A 20,758-nucleotide genomic window follows, 5' to 3' on the forward strand; every position below is an offset into this window, starting at 1 on the left:
GGAAGGCAACCGGCAGAAATAAAACACACAATGTTTACGGTGCAGCCACCGGCCACTGAACCTATAACAAGTACAATACTTGTTGTGGAGCTGCACTCTCACAGATTGAACGTTTTGACAACTTTTTTATTTTTTGTCTTGAAACAAGCCAATATTTTCAAAAATGCATGGAAACCAGTTATATAAGACTGCTGATAAAAAAAAATAGATCGATATTTATATAATTTGAGTTAAAAACACGATGTTTTATGCACTTTTCTTAAACCGTTAGTAACTGTTTAAGCCATAAAAAATTAATTTTCGAACGGAAATATGAAAATCTGCGATCTGATCGTTTGTCAGCAATCTTATATATCTGTGAGAGTGCAGCTTTAAGTAATTTCTAGAAAACAGCTCCCGTATCCCATCAAGGAAACGGATAGGAATCATATAAACTTATAGCTTTCTTCACAATCGAGGATAATATTATACAAGATAAGACAGGCTTAAGTTAAGATAGACTAGCTTTTATGTTTATTTCACATAAATAATGTATGACGATGTGATAAAATCTTTTAAATGATATGACACAAATTTATGTACTTTGGTGACAAAATAAAATATTCTTTCTCACCAAGTATATCACAAAATCTTATAGTAATTATAATAGCATGTCGTTAAAATAGTGCATTTAGCATAATTGTACGGATTTTTATGTTTCAAATTAGAAAAATACTTTATTGCTTGAGGCAATTTTAAAACAGCTCTCATTGTTACCTTCATGATTCATTTAAATCTATTTTTATGTATAGGTATCAGTTTGTGAACATATTATGAACAGAAAACTTCAAATATTATGCAATTTAAATCAATTAAAGGGACTGAACACCAGATGATCCCAAAATCGGTAAACACAGTATAACCTCAAAATAAAACTAGAATTTCATTACGAATAAGTATGAGGCCGATAATACATCATTTTACATGATGATTTAAATAATATTTTGTCGCTGTCTTAGCTGAGTTTACACGTTTAAAACAAGCACATACTTGTTTCCCTGTTTAAAGTGTGTACTGTATATTTAGCATGCGATAGTCACGTGATTAGTACAGATACATATACCGATTCTATTATTAAATTTTCTGGTATTTACGTGGTAGACAAAAACTGCGAAACACACATGTGTCGAACGCGATGTGATACATCAGTAAGTAAGATTCAATGCATTGCACACAACGATATCAAATTCATGTAAGCTTTTGACAATTTTCTTTTTTTTTCTTGCAATGGTATCATCTGGTGTCTAGTCCCTTAAAAGAGAGCAAACAAACAGAATGCAAACTCTATTATACATAAGTGCATTCTAATACACAGAAATGGAACGCTACAAGCTTGTTACATAACACACTATGCATAATATTCATCAAAGAAACACAACTCTCCAATTAGTTAGCACCTTGGTTCAGTGTTTTCAGTACCGATCACAGTGCGACCAAAGTCCCTATTGCAAAAGTTCACATGTTGGAGGACTAGAGCACCAGTGGCCGAGCTACATGGCCGCGGCGGGGTCCTGCGTGTTTTTGGCGACGACACAGGATGCGTAATGCTTCTTGCAGTATAGAATACCGTCGGCTTGGGCGTAATTTTCTAACCTGCAATATATACCCACAATATTGAGGAATTTGCATGGAAATCCGATGTTTAATTTTGAGTATTGAAATTACACATATTGTAGTTAAATTAAATGGTCAAACCTTTCAGAAGATCAAAGTTTAGGAAAATTAAAAATGTTTTTTTATAGTTTTGATTACAAATCATACAAATTATGTTATCCACAAAAATGACATCACTAATGACGTCACTACTTGACGTACTTGAGTTGCATCTTGCATTCGCTGCACTTGAAGCAGAACTTGTGGAATGGCCTCTTCCCAGCCTCGATCCTCTCTGCAGCGTATACAGTCTTACTGCATATATCACACTTCTCCCCACCGCCCTGGATAGGAAGTGACGTCATAATTAGAAATATTTTCATCAGAACCGAATATGTCAAGAAGTGTTTTTTTCGTATTTCACTTTCGAATGAAGAAAGAACGCATAAATAAATAAAATGAATACAATTTGGACCACATGAGCCCCATCTTCGACACCCCAGCGTATCATAACCTATATCATATAGGTTATAATACGCTGGGATACGCTGGGGTTCCGAGGATGCATGAGCCCAGGTACTTTTAAGACACGCGTAACCTCATTCTATGCCTCGTTTATACGACCAGCATTTGACTCCAAGGGTATAATATATCGTGATATAAATAAGTTTTATCCTTCAAACTCGTATTCGATACCAAGTCTATTCACATTATAAACGTATAACTCCTGAGGTATCGGAATCAATCGGAACACACCGACCATTATCCGACAAAATTGACTATATCGAAGCTTGCCGGAGATGTCCAAGTTGTTACGATTAGTAACGGAATATTAAACATATCGAGGCTTTAAACTAGGCTCATATAATTGAATGAATCCAGCGACGGTGATGAAAAGAATTGTGTGTACTTTCAGAGGTCGTTTCATGATTTAACATTAGATGGTGAGCACATTGGAAAAAAGTTCTTGAGGTCGTTCCCATGGAAAGAAATGGCCATTTTAGTATGCACGCAACTAAGAAAGTTCTTCAGGTCGCTCCCAAGATAAAAAATAGCCATTTTACTATGCAACAGTTCATTGAAATGCATTCTTTTTGTATCCTTTCTTGTTGGATATTGATATAAAAAGTCTTGCTTATAATGAGGAGGCGCCACCGTCTTAACCGCCAAGGCCTAAAAAAATGCATTTGGTTCGGGTTACCCGACCGTACCTACGAAATAGGCGCCGACCCTACCGTTTTTATTGTCATTTGTTAAAAATAAAATAAAAAAAAATATTGTGTGTTTTAATATGAAGTTTTAAACCTTAAAGCTTTATACATAATTTTACGTTAACACCATTTTCTAATGATGACAATTATGTTCTTATATAAAGCCTAATGAAAAATTAAAATAGATAAAAAGCCTACCTACCCTACATGTTTTTGAAAAGGATGTTACCCTAACCAAACCATTTTATTTATTTTTTTTGGCCTAAGTGGTATCGAAATTTCAACTATGAGAATTATATGGAATGAATCATGTAGCTGGGATGAAAACAATATGTCCGCTTTGTTATTGGTCTGTTTGTTTTCAATTTATTACGCCACTTGAGAGCTGAGACATCTTAACGTGTCCGTGTTGTGTTGGTTTTCAATTTCGCTTTCATATCAAATTATTTATACATGTTTATCCTGATATATATTTGTTATAGTTCGTTTTTAAGTTTTCCTGAATTAAATAATGAGTCGGCACTGGTTCCTCACACAGTGACAACAGTGACTCTGCATATATTTTTGATTCAAAGCAACTGAGTACTTTTTTCTATAAATGCACAGTTTTTGTTTTTGGCAATAGAACATTAATTTAAGAATCTCATCCTCATTCGGAACAATTAAACAAGAGCGCCCTATATCGCTCACCTGAAAAAAGGAAAACAATAGGGAAGCGGATTCTGAGGAGTTTTCCATATATGGACAATTGGGCCAGAGTTTTTATATCTTTAGATTTACGGGAGCGCCGTACCTAAATATTGCAAAACCCAAATAAAAATAAAATTCATTTTCGTAGTTTTATTTTTATTTTTTCCGACGAACGTTGATCCAATGTTAAGAAAAAAATAAAATTAGTGTTCTATAACCCATATCTCAGAACCAACGGGTGTACATTGTCATTCATTATCGGTCTTTTTACTGTACAAACCACGTAAACCAGTCGGAAATAAAACAGGTACCCGTTACCATAACAACGTCCTGTCAAAAATGAAAGTACTTTTTGACCTACCCCTTATTTCTCACAATTTCTGCAGCTATATAGAAATGTTTTACTACAAAAACGTTCCGATGTTTATGTTTCATTATTTAAATCAAACCGTGATGAACTTAGAGCGTGTTTATTGTGATTTTTTGTAGATTGTAGATTCGCGTTTCGTGGAATGATCGCGAAACTTCCGGTCAAAATAAGGAGACAGAAATTCGTGGGTTGTATTGTCTATTAAAAGTCGTTGGCGCACGTCGTATATTAACAAGGATGAATTGGATTACAGCGCAAAAATGTATAGCTTCTGACAAACACAAACTGCAAAAATGATATCGTGTTCATCATAGTCAAAATGGATATTTTTTTCTGAATTTGACTCTGGGGAGCATTGAACACACTGCTTCACGTTCACATATTTAAAGAGAAAAACACAAGCCATCGTGATATTCGTTGTTGTTAATTAGTTTAATAATGATTTAGAATTTAAATCGTTATAGAATACTGAAAATGATGTAATAATAACATAGTGTGTGTTTCCGATAAAACAGAAAAAAATCTGAACATAAGATATCTGGCAGACAGTGCAAGAAGTCAAACTTATCCGTTGCTTATTGCCAACGGGCATATCTGGAATTAGAAGGATATTTTTCAGGACTAATTCTAAAATCAGTTCTTAGACCTGGTTTTTTGAAACATATAACATTTGTAAAATTTATTTAATGCTCCCAAATTTTCTTTGCTGAAGTACATACATGTAGATTTTGACTGTCTGTGTATCCGTAAGCCCTGTCAAACTTTGAAGTGAAGAGGAATTTCCATCAGGGCTTCTACTTTTTTGGTTATATTTTCTATATAAAAACCACATCACTGTAAATTGTCACGGTGCTATTTCGTTAAAGACAGAAAAACACATTTGACTTCCTATACCGTGTCTGAAACTGTGTTCAATGTTTGATTACTTCACAAAGGAAAGGATATGCTTATATTGTGGGCAAAAGGTTAGAATTGGCCATTTAAACTTCTTTATTACACTGACATGTTTCATAAAATCCATGGGTTGATAATATATGCACCTCATATGCATAGATGCATTCGAACAAATATATATATACAATTAATTTCAATGAGCGCTTGAACTCACAGTGTTGAGGTCAATATTTTCAGTCATTAAAAGGATCTTTTAATTATGCTTTTGAAACTTTATGGTGATCTATCACCCTTTTTTCAGCCTATGAAATAGCTGACACAAGTAAGGTGTGTTTTGTCTTCATGATTTAAGATTTAGAAAATAAAAAAAATCGGAGAAAAATCCGTTTTATTTTTATTTATTTCTCCTTTGGGACATTTTATGCATTTTATTTTTATTTTTATTTCCTCCTCCTTACCCAACTTTTTGAAAAATCTCCCGTAAATCTAAAGATAAAAAAACTCTGGCCTTAGTGAAAAGTAGCCCGGCCAACCATGTATCTTTTAACCCATCAACATGGGGTGAAGGAATTTGATAAAGGGTAAACTAAGGAACATTTCTGCGAAATGATCTTGAAATTAGGCCAGCGGTGTCTGAGAAGAAATTTTTAAAAATTATGTTTCCTTTTGGTTGCCATGGCAACCAGAGTTCTACTTGGAACAAATTTTATTGAAGTAATCTTAAAGAGGACCACCAAAGAAACATTCCAGTGGCTGAAATTGTCCCAGTAATTTAGAAAAAAACAGTTGAAGAAAACAAGAAGGAAAATATTGACGACGGACGGACGGACGGACGACGGACAATCACCCTATCACAATAGCTCAAGCTGAGCACTTTGTGCTCAGATTAGCTAAAAAGAACATATGAGACACAATGGATGATTTTCCATTGCCTTACAAAAAACCTTTGTGAGATAGTCACTTTAAAGGAGCACAGTATAGGTTTAACTTGATGAATGCAAAACGTTTTTGTTTTTATTTTAATGTCTTAAAATGTGTAACTAGATTCACTGCAATGATAGAAAAAAAAGGATTTGTGTACATATAAAAACATATTTAAGTGATATTTTGGCGCCTTTTGAAATGGTTATTTTGTGGCCACGTAGCTATTAGCTATAACTCCTATTTATAAAGAGTATCATTTTTTAACTGTACACATCGTACTTTTGTTTTGATATGATTTTTTAATTAAATTGAGTTAAACATAATAATGCATTCAAATAAATAAAAATATTTTTATCAACCCCTGAGAGAGCCACTTTAAGACCTGCGCTCGGATGCTAATGCATTCCCCTGCTATATTAATCGAATATTTTATGAATCTTTTCAAGTATTATCCGCGATATTTCACCTTCATATTCACAGATGTATCATTCAGTTTAAATGGAAAAGTACAGAAATATGGATGGATTTCATGTGGATTATATAAATGAAACTCACCAGGTGGTAAATTAGATTTATTCGCGCTGTTAAAGGGGCACTCTCAAGTTTGTGATATTAAATTAAAAGAGCACAATATGGATTGATGCAAATAAAGTTTTTAAATTTTAATGCATTATTTAGTCTAACTCATTTTAGTTAAATGATAAAAAACATAACAGGTGTACAGTTAAAATAATATATATTAGCCTTTATAAATGGTTTCTTTTTTAATAAGTAGCTACATTGCCACAGATTCCTCGGTTAAAAAAGCCCGAAAATATTATTTTATCTGTACACAAATTATATGTGGGTTTTTTATTACAGTCAAATTAGTCAGACATAGGAATGCATTAGACTGAATCTTTGTTTTGGCATAAACCTATTATGTGCCCCTATTTCGTATTTATTAAATCATTTGAATGCAAATAAACCGCCTATAAGGCCAGAATAAAAAAATAAATAAAAACCTTCTGAGTCCTAACCCGACTCTAACGTTAAGTTTTATTTGCCGATACCTGGGAACGAGATATTAAGTCTTGGTCATGAGAAAACTTAGTCGAGGGAACGAGATAGTATGTCTTAGCCATGAGATAACTACACTTAGTCATGGGAACGAGATAGTATGTCTTGGCCATGAGATAACTACACTTAGTCATGGGAACGAGATAGTATGTCTTGGCCATGAGATATCTACACTTAGTCATGGGAACGAGATAGTATGTCTTAGCCATGAGATAACTACACTTAGTCATGGGAACGAGATAGTATGTCTTGGCCATGAGATAACTACACTTAGTCATGGGAACGAGATAGTATGTCTTGGCCATGAGATAACTACACTTAGTCATGGGAACGAGATAGTATGTCTTGGCCATGAGATATCTACACTTAGTCATGGGAACGAGATAGTACCTCTTGGCCATGAGATAACTACACTTAGTCATGGGAACGAGATAGTACGTCTTGGCCATGAGATAACTACACTTAGTCATGGGAACGAGATAGTATGTCTTGGCCATGAGATAACTACACTTAGTCATGGGAACGAGATAGTATGTCTTGGCCATGAGATATCTACACTTAGTCATGGGAACGAGATAGTACCTCTTGGCCATGAGATAACTACACTTAGTCATGGGAACGAGATAGTACGTCTTGGCCATGAGATAACTACACTTAGTCATGGGAACGAGATAGTATGTCTTGGCCATGAGATAACTACACTTAGTCATGGGAACGAGATAGTATGTCTTGGCCATGAGATAACTACACTTAGTCATGGGAACGAGATAGTATGTCTTGGCCATGAGATATCTACACTTAGTCATGGGAACGAGATAGTACCTCTTGGCCATGAGATAACTACACTTAGTCATGGGAACGAGATAGTACGTCTTGGCCATGAGATAACTACACTTAGTCATGGGAACGAGATAGTACGTCTTGGCCATGAGATAACTACACTTAGTCATGGGAACGAGATAGTATGTCTTGGCCATGAGATAACTACACTTAGTCATGGGAACGAGATAGTATGTCTTGGCCATGAGATAACCATGTCGTGGGAACGAGATTGTACCTCTTGGCCATGAGATAACCATGTCGTGGGAACGAGATTGTAAGTCTTGGCCATGAGATAACTAAGTCGAGGGAACGAGATAGTATGTCTTAGCCATGAGATAACTACACTTAGTCATGGGAACGAGATAGTATGTCTTGGCCATGAGATAACCATGTCGTGGGAACGAGATTGTACCTCTTGGCCATGAGATAACCATGTCGTGGGAACGAGATTGTAAGTCTTGGCCATGAGATAACCATGTCGTGGGAACGAGATTGTATGTCTTGGCCATGAGATAACTAAGTCGTGGGAACGAGATAGAATGTCTTAGCCATGAGATAACTAAGTCGTGGGAACGAGATTGTAAGTCTTGGTCATGAGATAACTATGTCGTGGGAACGAGATTGTATCTCTTGGCCATGAGATAACTATGTCGTGGGAACGAGATTGTAAGTCTTGGTCATGAGATAACTATGTCGAGGGAACGAGAGTGTACCTCTTGGTCATGAGATAACCATGTCGTGGGAACGAGATTGTATCTCTTGGCCATGAGATAACTATGTCGTGGGAACGAGATTGTAAGTCTTGGTCATGAGATAACTAATTCGTGGGAATGAGATAGCAGGTCTAGGCAATGAGATAGGGAACGAGATAATAACTCTTGGTCATGAGAGAACTTAGTCGTGGGAACGAGATATATATTAAATCGTGGCCATGATAACACTTAGTCGTGGGAACGAGATAATAACTCTTGGCCATGAGATAATTAAGTCGTTAGAACGAGATAATCAGCCTCGGCCATGAAACCAGTAAGTCGTAGGAATGATATATCTATCCTCCAGTAAAATGTGTTTGAAAAAACATAATGTCACGAACAAGAACTCCGCAAGCAAATCCCCTCTAAGTAATTGTAAGTTTCATTTCTAATTGCATCGTTAAAATAAAGTGGATATTGTCGATAACACATGCATAACTTTACAAGGGTCGCTCCCAAAGCTGTCACAAGTAATACATTTCAACGTATGCGGCACAAATCTCATTATCATTTTATGAGTTGAATTTGCTTTAAAGCTGCACTCTCACAGATTTATCATTTTTACAACTTTTTTATTTTTTGTCTTGGAAAGAGCCAATTTTTGCCTAAATATCTGCAAACCAATGCTATAAGATTGCTGACAAAAAATCAGATCTTAGATTTTCATATTCCTGTTAGAAAAAAGTTTTAATGGCTTAAACCGTTACTAACGGTTTAAAAAAATGCATAAAACATCAATTTTTGAACTTAAATATAAAAATCTGCGATCTCATTTTTTGTCATCAGTCTTATATAACTGGTATCCATGGATTTTCACAAAAATTTGCTCGTTCCAAGACAAGAAATTAAAAAGTTTTCAAAACGTTCAATCTGTGAGAGTGCAGCTTTAAACCAGTTACACATCTTTGTTGCCAGACTCACTTTTCAATGTTTATCAGACGATGACTAATTAAAACGGAGTTGGTCATGTATGGCAAGCATTTGGTAAACTTAGGTGCGGCTGTTAATGGATTGTGAACTGTTTTGCGGTAATAAGGGGGAAGTTTAAAGCTGCACCCTCACAGTTTGACCTTGTTGATATTTGTTTATGAACCGTTTTGACAAAAAATAAATTGTCTTAGAATGAGTTAATCTGTGCGTCAATGTCTGAAACCTAGTGATATAAGACTGCTGACAAATAATCAGATCCCAGTTTCTCATATTTACGTTCGCAAATTGATGTTTTATGTCATTATGTTAGTAACGCTTTTAGCCACAACACTTCAATTTTTGAACGTTAATTATAAAAACTGCGTTCTAATATTTTTTCACCAGTATTATACCAATGGTTTCCAGATATTTACCCAAAGATTGGTTCCTTCCATTCCAAGACAAAAAAAACTTGTCAAAAACGGTCAATCTGTGAGAGTGCGGTTTTAATATGCATTTTCAGATCAGGCATATACCATATCAGGCAATATACATAACGTTATATACATGCCATCAGAAAATGTGATACAGAAACACACCTCTAGATGTCTTGACGAAAAGCTGTTGCCTACGTGTGTGTTTTTTATTACCATTCACAAATGTGGGAAAATATAAGAACATCCGATGCATAGAGTAAGTTACTGTACAACTTTTCATCAAACCCCATGTGTTGTTCTGTATCGATGTTTTACTTAACCCCATGCTTTGTTCAGTACCGACGTTGCACCCCAACCCCATGTTTTGTTTTGTATCAACTTTGCACCAAACCCCATGTTTTGTTCTGTACCGACTTTGCACCAAACGCCATGTTTTGTTCTGTATCAACTTTGCACCAAACCCCATGTTTTGTTCTGTATCGACTTTGTACCAAACCCCATGTTTTGTTCTGTACCGACTTTGCACCAAACCCCATGTTTTGTTCTGTACCGACTTTTCACCAAACCCCATGTTTTGTTCTGTACCGACTTTGCACCAAACCCCATGTTTTGTTCTGTACCGACTTTGCACCAAACCCCATGTTTTGTTCTGTACCGACTTTTCACCAAACCCCATGTTTTGTTCTGTATCGACTTTTCACCAAACCCCATGTTTTGTTCTGTATCGACTTTTCACCAAACCCCATGTTTTGTTCTGTATCAACTTTGCACCAAACCCCTTGTTTTATTCTGTACCGATTTTGCAACCTGCCCCATGTTTTGTTCTAGATCGAATTTTTACGTAACTCCATGTTTTGTTCTATACCAAATTTGCACCAAACCCCATGTTGTTGTTTTCTGTACCGACTTTGCACCCACAACCATGTTTTGTTATGTACCGACTTTGCACCCACAACCATGTTTTGTTATGTACCGACTTTGCACCCACAACCATGTTTTGTTATGTACCGACTTTGCACCCACAACCATGTTTTGTTTTGTACCGACTTTGCACCCACAACCATGTTTTGTTATGTACCGACTTTGCACCCACAACCATGTTTTGTTATGTACCGACTTTGCACCCACAACCATGTTTTGTTATGTACCGACTTTGCACCCACAACCATGTTTTGTTATGTACCGACTTTGCACCCACAACCATGTTTTGTTATAACCATGTTTTGTTATGTACCGACTTTGCACCCACAACCATGTTTTGTTATGTACCGACTTTGCACCCACAACCATGTTTTGTTATGTACCGACTTTGCACCTACAACCATGTTTTGTTATGTACCGACTTTGCACCCACAACCATGTTTTGTTATGTACCGACTTTGCACCCACAACCATGTTTTGTTATGTACCGACTTTGCACCCACAACCATGTTTTGTTATGTATCGACTTTGCACCTACAACCATGTTTTGTTATGTACCGACTTTGCACCTACAACCATGTTTTGTTATGTATCGACTTTGCACCTACAACCATGTTTTGTTATGTACCGACTTTGCACCTACAACGATGTTTTGTTATGTACCGACTTTGCACCTACAACCATGTTTTGTTATGTACCGACTTTGCACCCACAACCATGTTTTGTTATGTATCGACTTTGCACCCACAACCATGTTTTGTTATGTATCGACTTTGCACCCACAACCATGTTTTGTTATGTACCGACTTTGCACCCACAACCATGTTTTGTTATGTACCGACTTTGCACCCACAACCATGTTTTGTTATGTATCGACTTTGCACCCACAACCATGTTTTGTTATGTATCGACTTTGCACCTACAACCATGTTTTGTTATGTATCGACTTTGCACCCACAACCATGTTTTGTTATGTATCGACTTTGCACCCACAACCATGTTTTGTTATGTACCGACTTTGCACCCACAACCATGTTTTGTTATGTATCGACTTTGCACCCACAACCATGTTTTGTTATGTATCGACTTTGCACCCACAACCATGTTTTGTTATGTACCGACTTTGCACCCACAACCATGTTTTGTTTTGTACCGACTTTGCACCCACAACCATGTTTTGTTATGTACCGACTTTGCACCCACAACCATGTTTTGTTATGTATCGACTTTGCACCTACAACCATGTTTTGTTATGTATCGACTTTGCACCCACAACCATGTTTTGTTATGTACCGACTTTGCACCCACAACCATGTTTTGTTATGTATCGACTTTGCACCTACAACCATGATTTGTTATGTACCGACTTTGCACCCACAACCATGTTTTGTTATGTATCGAGTGTTTACCTAACCCAATGTTTTGTTCTGTATCGAATTTGTACCCAAACACCATCTTTTGTAGTGCACCGACTTTGCACAAAACCCCATGTTTTGTACTCATATAATGCTGAAAAGAGAGCGATAAAATCATTGGTTGACACTTGTATCTACACAATCGAGTGTCTGTTTAATGAATGATTCACTTACTCCCGACCCTAGACAAAAACACTTAAAGCTTAGTCGAGAGATATTCCCATCATTAAGATATCTCAGCGCAATGCATTTTGGGCGTGTGTTTATTTCATTCATCACTCAACTCAATTGATAACATTTTTCTGACTACAGTACAAAAAAAAAACGAATAAGCGGACAAAAACATGAAAATCATAACATTAAACTAAATTCTTCATCAATATGTATACATATACTTACAAATTTTGGAGGCATATTTCCAAAATGATATGTGAATCTTTTACACCGAAAAAAATCCAGCTAACAATTACCCACAGGTAGTAGAATCGACTGATTTATGAATACAGGAAAACGAACTCTACTCACGTAGCTTGTATAGAACAGGAAATATATTCAGCCGATAGTAATCTTCACAGCATTAAAGCAACGTGGGCAGGCGATGATGCTAATAGACTGGCTTCAGGTTATGTTTATTATTTTTGGGCCGATAATTATTATGGTGAAATAAAACAAACATGTATTTCATATATTGCAATTTAAAAAGATCCAAGAACATGTTATAAGCTAACAAAATAAGATTCATTTATCTACGTTACTGGCAAAAAAACTTGTATTTAATACATATACGGTATTTCTTGAAACATGCTACTTGATTTGTGTGTACCATATCATGAAGGCTTTACAGCAATAGACTGCAAATTATTTTTACACGTCTGACGTTGAACGGCCCCACCCCAAACCGTTCATAGTGCCATGAAAATACCGATAGTTGTAGTTCGGCGCCTGCCTGTTCAGGAAAATACCGAGGATTACGTCTCACCATGTCTGTTCCGAAATACACCATGACGGTGCAAGTCTGTTCCGGAAAAAAACGAGTTTCCGCGCAAGTCTGTTCCGGAAAATACCGAGTTTCCGCGCAAGTCTGTTCCGGAAAATACCGAGGCTCGGTGCTTCTCTGTTCCGGAAAATAACGAGAGTTTGCAGTTCGGCGCGTGTCTGTTCCGTAACATACCGAGGTTCAGCCCATGTCCGTTCCGGAAAATACCGAGGTTCGGTGCTTATCTGTTCCGGAAAACAACGAGAGTTTCAGTTTTACGCATGCTTGTTCCGGAAAACTCACAGAATTGCGGTTAGGTGCATGTCTACAAATTACTGCTTTATCAGATTATTGTTGATTCAATTAGCGCTAACTTATTAATTAAGACTTGTAAACTAACTCTTAATTATGATAATTTAATCATGGATGCCGTTCTTTGTCTTCGAGAAAACAGGTGAAATCTTTGTTGGAAAATATTGCGAAAATAAGCTTCAGGCTTTAACACATTATAGTAACGTGTTCGTCATGGCGGGCGGATTTGAAAGAACTGTATAAGCTGCAATGAATATGTTTATTATGACCATATGCATAAATACATACCATATTTGATAATAAACTATGAACTTTTATTGTTCGAATGTAGAATATCGTTAATTTGGGGCGTTTTTTCTTCTGTGTTCATTTTTCGTTTTTGGGGGGTAAAAATGCTATAAGATTGTTCACCATTGTACGATCAGAATACTGCCTATCTGACATCGTTTTCTTCACACAAATACATTTTGTTTTATTTTAATATTGTTCTTTTGACTTTCAATATATTTTTCGATGAGATGCAGCGCCTGGACCTCACTCGTCACGTGTTCTACGTCATTTGTGACGTCACTAGGCAAAGTAACGTAACCCTCTCTGTGCAGCCTCGCTTTGATCACAAGCTTTAGACAGGCTCTCATTCCCGTTGCTCGCATGATATTGTCGTCTGAAAATCGTGATTACTTTGTTTTAATCTTTGCACAGTATGTTGTCAAACAACCATTCAAAGTGATTTCACAATACAGTCGAAACCCCATTGACTCGAACTCGCTTGGCTCGAAATCCTCGTTGGCTCGAACTGGATGTAAAGGACTGATTTCTTTAACTAAATGTAAACATTCCCGGTTGGCTCGAATTTTTTAATCTCGATGTATTTTCGCCGGTCCCTGGGAGTTCGAGTCAACGAGGTTCGACTGTATGAAATAAGATATGTCTGGAAGATGTATCATTTCTTCTAATTATTGTCGGCTTGTATCTTTATAAATATGTGGCTTTTTAAGATAAGTTTAGTGTATCTATTTTGAGATTTAATATAAATTTAACGAGTTTGTGTAACAGCTCTTGCCAATTTATACTCATGCATAAGTAAGTTTGCGTGTAAACTGTATCGTGTGGTTAATCAATGATATAAAAATGATGTGTGTTTCCTTAAATAGGCCAAAGACAAATCTAGTATAGGTTCTAAGCCAAATTTACCAAACAATGGCACTAAGCGGTTAAAAAAGGAAGATAACGTAGTACGATTGAAATAATGCGTTTTCTTTTTTTTTTCGACCATTTCTCGCTGAGGCCGACCTCTTGTCAATTATTATGTACACACCGTTGGTTTTGAGCATGGACTGGTGGAATTGTAAACATAAGACTTTTGCCTTTTTTCTTTAGACTCGTGTATATACAAGAACTAAAATTATAATGAATCATTAAGAATGAATTATATCATTCTTTGTTGCGTAAGTGCAAAATACGGAAGCTAACCTAAAAGTGCCCATGCTTCTTGTCCCTTCACCACCGGACGTATCCAGCGAGATCGACGCGCATGTGCAAGACCACAAGCTTCTGGTGGATAACAGTTCCATACAAGTTCCAAGCTCGGTGATTGGCTGACTGGCCTGAACAAGTGACTTTCGTCGGACGATATGATTGGTGCGAAAAGTGAGCCGGTGTCTTGATAGGAAAAAAACACCAACAAAAACCAATAAAATATGTGTATATGCGTGGGTACATGTTTTCACGTGAATCCTTCATATTAGGGAATTCATGAGGGAAGTGGGGCGCGCGAGGTGTTTGGATTGAGTGCGATTTTCTTGAGTGAGTACCACAAACCCCTTTGCCAACATTTAAAATCATCAAACTTCGGTTCTGAGGAAGGGCCAAGTGTTAAAAGGTGTCAATTCCTGGGTCCGCTCCTACTTTTCCTTGCATTATATTCCGATTGTTTTAAAACATGTAAAGTACGTCACAAGGCCTCTATGTTCCATGTATCACTCCAAGAAAGTCACGGTGAGCGACCGCTGAAATATGGTCGTTAATTTTGTAATACGTGACTAAAACCGGCTTATAGTTAATCGTTGAAACAAATGTAAGTAGATCATTATTAAGTTTGACGTCACTTCCCAATAAATGAATCGACTCAGTAACGTACGCCAGTATACGGAATAAGGTGCATTACTGAATACTTGGCTCTGATTGGCCTGTTTGAATCTGTGTTATTCAAATCGTTGAGAATTTTGTGGAACGACATGTTTTCAAACCTATTTATGGATTGACTTTATTTGAGTCAGACATTAGCTTCGCCCAGAAGTGTATGTGCATGTATATAGATTCGTTCAGTATAGTTATATAAATATACACATGAGTACATATATATATATATATATATATATATATATATATATATATATATATATATATATATATATATATATATATATATATATATATATATATATATATATATATATATATCACATAAGCACCTATCCGGAAGCGCTGCAGAGTCCGCGTGTTATCAAGACCGGAAGCAGACGGAAGGAACGTACTCCATAATATTTCCATAGCCTCGTTTTGAAGCAGCCCGTTACCATGGATACGAGGCAGACGATGTTGACAGAATGCGCACGCAGCTATTTTAAGGCGATATCTTAGTATAAATGGCGTCTTAATACATTAAAATGCTTGTATTCTTCTAAATGCATAACTTATCATGCCGAGATACTTATGATCGCTAATACGAGAATTATGATAATTTTTGTGCTTAAAAATATATATCTTAAAATATAGAATGATAAACAATATTTCCCATTTTTGAAGGTCGGTCCGAATTCGATTTCTTAGCGTGTGTGTTATTTCTTGAAAAATGAATATTAATGTAATACCTAAACAAAATCGCCTTTCTATTTGACGTCGGATGCCGCCGAGTTCTTTGACGTCAAGAACGCGAAAGACGCAGTCAGGGTTGGTAGCGATAGTTTGTAGCTCGTTCTCATCTGTCTTGTTTCCAATGCCTGTATGTTGAAGAAGGATAAGAAGAAAAAAGGAAAAAACATCTTGCTGGTGTATGTTGCACACTATTGGAAAGCAATAAAAAAGACAAAAATGTCAAGAAAAAGTACTTACAAATGATTTCGATGGAAAATAAAGAATTCTTTATTCCTAGTACTTAAATGAATGACAGTGCTTCTGTTAAACTGCGCATTTAAATGCATTAAAAAGAGAGAAAACTTTCAGTTAAATAAGTCATATTTTTCCATTTAGGATGTGCACATCAGATTTTACCCATACGTCGATGATGTGTCTGGTAAACATCTTGAATTCATGTACATTGCACGAACTTTTTTGTACCATGCACGCACAATTTACAATATACAGATCTTGTACTATACACGAACTGAGTGGAATTATTTATGCCCTTGGCGAAGGTCGTGTACCAAACACAAATACATTGAACCATACACGAAGCTCTGTGTACCATGCACGAATGACTTTCATAATACATGACGATCTTGTACCATGCACGAGTAATTCGAATATTTGGGTTCTGTTTTGCATAATTATATTAACTTGGCCTGTTTATTCCACATACCTATGGCGAACATTTGGACCCCCATCTCATGAACTAGTTGTGCTTCGCGTGACGTCTTTTCCGGTTCCGTTGAACGCCCGTCCGTGATCACAATACCTATCTTCTGGACGCCTGGCCTCGAGGCCTAACGAAAAAACAAACAACACACGTCACACTCGATAAGACGATTCAGACGCGCATTTGACTGAGGGTAACAAACTTGTTTTTATGCGATTTGCACTTAGAATTTCAGGAGTGTTGATTTTTTTATTTATGACGTTAACATTAAAATAATTATGATGACGTCATGAGCGCAGCTCACAAAAACGAACGAGTGTAAAATCATTTGAAAATGTGTAAAACTAGGTAAAATTGCGGGCAGAAAGGAAGTACACATTATGTGTGTCATGTGATTAATAAAAAATACCCCAGCCATGCCCCTGGACGACAGCATTTAGCCGCAGTCACAATGTCTGAGATTTTTGCAAAGATAAGGAAATGTTTTTTCAATACATCAGACACTAAAACATACCTTAAGCATATTTCTGATCGCGTCAAGAGCAATGTCCGTTCTGGTCAATCCATGCCACAGTTTGATCTTTGCTGATAATGGAACGAAAATTAAAGCACTGAGAGTGCTGTACGATTGTTTTTACAGAATATTTTCATAGTTACAATCAATGAATGCATTTTCTTTCTACTCCGATAAATTAAAGTAAAGTTTGCCAACACAGACTGAACAAGACGATTAAATTAAGGATGTAAAAATGAGATAGGGGTGTATTTGTAATGTATCATGCGTTTAAAGTCCGATTTGTGTTGGAATGGCGTATTTTAAAGAACATTAAATATGGCTCATGCGAACCCTCTTTTTCTTCACTTAGTTCTATTAAACGATTTATAGATCCGTGTCTTCATTCATACATGATATCAGTTTGGCTCATATGAAAATGGTTATCGCTAGGATATATAGAATGTCTTCACTTTGGCAAGTTCGTATCGTCATTCAAACCGACTTCGTAGAGTTTTTAGGTATTCATTCGTATATAGATATGTAGAAAAAAATATCAAAAAGATTCTCGAAATTGAAGACATGCATTCCAGTAAATAGAGAGATGCATTGTGGTAATCGCTGGTATGCACACTTGGAACTAAGTGTCCGATCACTTCAGGGGCGTTAATTTATCTAGCAACCAAAGAATGGGCGGATCAGAGACCAGAGTCCGTGGTAGCGCGTAGAAACGAAATTCGCGTTTCGTTTATACAACTTTAACGTTTAATAGAAACAAGGGAAATGAAGTACTAGAAATTATGACCCAGTTAAACTTAAAAATAGGCCTATCTCAAGTCACTTACATATCGCTTCTAGCAGATCCTTTTTATTCGTGTGTGCGGTAAGCGGAAATGACGTAAAGACTGCTTCGTTGTATGGGACCATGGCAACGCGCGTGCGGTCAGGCGCCACATCAAGCAGCGAAACAAGTTCCTTGACGAACTTTATCAGACTGTGAAACCCGACAACTCCAGTGCTTGTAGAGCAGTCAAGTGCAAAGACGACTTCCGCTGTGTTCCTTGAACCTGGAATGGAACTTAAAGTAGCATCAAGTAGACACACCTGCAATCAAACAAATCGAGGCTTCAATGACATAGTCATTTCCCTTAATGTAATTGCGTATCATATCAATTGTCGATCGAAGGTCACAGAGGATGAGATCGTCTTTGTTCATATGTCCGTTCGTAAAAAAATGTTACTATTTTTTACCCTTATACATAGCGTTACAAAATCTGCTGATGTCATATTGTGTCGGACAATAAGTGGTTAAAGCGGTTAAGAATTATATTAGGTCATCTTTATTCAGCTTTCCATTTGGCCGCATACATTTACCATCAAAACCTATTTCACTTCGTAAAAAACACACTAAAATGTAACAAAATAAAGCTTACCCCTATAAATGGCGTCAAATGATCTATTAATATCATTTTGGGTCGGCCATAAGTCACAACCATTGAAGAATTCCATTAGATCATCTTTGTTCAGCTTTCCATTCGGACATATACGTCGGAACACTCGCTCGTACTCTGCAATCAGTTAAATAAGACTTCATAGTTTCCTTTACGAGATGGTCTGAAAAAGGTAGTTATTAGGACCGAAGAATTACTTTAAGTTATAATTTCTGCAACCACAACCTGAGGTGTTGGCAATTAATCATGAGTTTATAATTTACATCACTAAAGAATTGGGTAATAGTTTTGTATCATGTTGCCAATGACAACGTTCAATATAGTGTGCGTATTGATACAAGTGCATAGCGTTGTAATTATTCGCACGATGCGTATATCAGCTCATATAGTCGAGTCAAGTCAAGTCAAGTCAATAGTTTATTGAGTTATTTAAGACCACTGGCTAAAAAAACCCATAACATCCAAGAAAGGCATGAATTGTCTCAGGGTAATTAATCGATACACGCAAAGTATATATAGCAAATTATGACTACTTCCCCTTTATCTTAACTATAAATATTCAAAAGGAGATTGTTTACATAATAAAGTAGCTTTCATAAATCTTCAGATTGAATTGTGTTTAATTACCTATAAAAAATTTATTCCTATTCCGTACCATTACAATACTAATTAAATAAATATTGCGTTGGTATATCATTATATTTACAACATATGAAGAAAGCATATAAACTCCGCCTACTTGCTTGTTACCGTTCCAATAAAGAGTGAATGCGTATAGGGATATAAATATTAAAAAAAACACTTTCCGATCTGGAACAAGTCTCCAAAACGTGTTAAACAACTCATACAGTGTTAGACGCAACGATTATAGACTGGTACCCTTGTTCTCTTTTTCCAAAAAGTAACGTAGGCTACCAGTCTTCAATCATTATAGATATAGACACTGGGTGTTATAAACGAGAAACGTGTGTTCCTAAATACGTTTCCGCATACTTAGTTGCTTGTCCATGAAGCGCTCCATCATCTTGAGATCCATGTTACAGAAAGGCTTAGACGCTCCATGACGTGCACGCACCCTGGCGGCCAGTTCTCGGTATTCCGTGACAAAACGTGGCCAAGATCGACCGAGCTCCAAAACCGCCTACAATGAAACGTAAAAGCGTTTTGAAATGTACTCCATTGATCCATGTGACAGCAAGATTCTTTAGCGGCAAGTTCATGGTAGTCTTTGACAAATTTCGGCCAAGAACTACCGCCAGGACTGCATAGAATAAAACGTAAAAGCGTGTGTAGTGTATTCCGTCTGTTCATGTCACAGAAAGGTTTGGTAGTGCATAGTTTCGCGAGTCAACTTCTCTGATCGACTTAGAAAGAAGTTCAAAATACAAAAACCTTAAACCATATGACCAATTCATTTGACCATATAACATAGCAAGTACAGTTACAGATGGCCAAGTATCAATAGATTGACCAGGTCCGTAGCTGCCTTTTAGCGATTATGCGGCTTAATCCACATGATTCTGACTAAAATAAAATAAAAAGAAAATCAGCAAAAATTGTAGTAAACATACTTGACTTTCAGTATATATCATGTGTTTACGGTACGAATAGAAAAGTCCGACCCGAGGGCACGCGAGTAAGCCGTCAACGAGGCTTGCCGAGTTACCGGCCACGCAGCGTGCGCGAGGGTCGGAGTTTTCGATCCGGACCGGAAAACATAATTGATATTTTTTCCTGCATATATCTAAAATGATAAATTTGTGGAAAATGGCCGTAGAAAACGCACTTTTGTACATTTTACCAAAAAGCGCGTGCGACGTTGTTTACTGACGCCATACAGCGCAGTAATTTAAATCACTATTGATGTCAAATAGTTCCTCTAAAATCGCGTTCTTACGATTATTTATTTTCAA

The 20,758-nt window shown here is 36.6% G+C and overlaps 2 protein-coding genes across 3 annotated transcripts; both read right to left on the reverse strand.

The window, feature by feature from the left end:
- Window positions 1-501: 501 nt before the first annotated feature.
- LOC128223079 (uncharacterized) lies at window positions 502-12,597 on the reverse strand. Its single transcript, XM_052932314.1, has 3 exons — window positions 12,436-12,597; window positions 1,855-1,976; window positions 502-1,632 (listed from the first exon to the last, which is right to left on the reverse strand). Exons 1-3 carry the CDS (start codon window positions 12,448-12,450, stop codon window positions 1,530-1,532), a joined length of 240 nt encoding a protein of 79 aa, XP_052788274.1. The 5' UTR covers window positions 12,451-12,597; the 3' UTR covers window positions 502-1,529.
- Window positions 12,598-13,578: 981 nt separating this feature from the next.
- LOC128224912 (cartilage matrix protein-like) lies at window positions 13,579-19,002 on the reverse strand. Of its 2 annotated transcripts, XM_052935006.1 has the most exons (7): window positions 18,828-19,002; window positions 18,240-18,461; window positions 17,416-17,486; window positions 16,905-17,028; window positions 16,198-16,326; window positions 14,798-14,986; window positions 13,579-13,988 (listed from the first exon to the last, which is right to left on the reverse strand). In XM_052935006.1, exons 1-7 carry the CDS (start codon window positions 18,901-18,903, stop codon window positions 13,777-13,779), a joined length of 1,023 nt encoding a protein of 340 aa, XP_052790966.1. In that variant the 5' UTR covers window positions 18,904-19,002; the 3' UTR covers window positions 13,579-13,776. The 2 variants fall into 2 exon arrangements, with proteins under 2 accessions (XP_052790966.1, XP_052790967.1); XM_052935007.1 differs by lacking the exon at window positions 14,798-14,986.
- Window positions 19,003-20,758: the final 1,756 nt, after the last annotated feature.

Source organism: Mya arenaria, chromosome 17 (genome assembly GCF_026914265.1).
Source record: "Mya arenaria isolate MELC-2E11 chromosome 17, ASM2691426v1".
Taxonomy (NCBI): domain Eukaryota; kingdom Metazoa; phylum Mollusca; class Bivalvia; order Myida; family Myidae; genus Mya; species Mya arenaria.

Bases quoted from the DNA above. Each gene is read 5' to 3' on its own strand.
- LOC128223079 (XM_052932314.1), bottom strand. The intron at 1,633-1,854 runs GTACGTCAAGTA...TATATATTGCAG, and splicing joins GAATGCAAGATGCAACTCAA to GTTAGAAAATTACGCCCAAG.
- LOC128224912 (XM_052935006.1), bottom strand. From the start codon at position 18,903: ATGGAATTCTTCAATGGTTGTGACTTATGGCCGACCCAAAATGATATT. The intron at 17,487-18,239 runs GTAAGTGACTTG...TTCCATTATCAG, and splicing joins GGATCTGCTAGAAGCGATAT to CAAAGATCAAACTGTGGCAT. The intron at 16,327-16,904 runs GTATGTGGAATA...TTCAACATACAG, and splicing joins GGTCCAAATGTTCGCCATAG to GCATTGGAAACAAGACAGAT.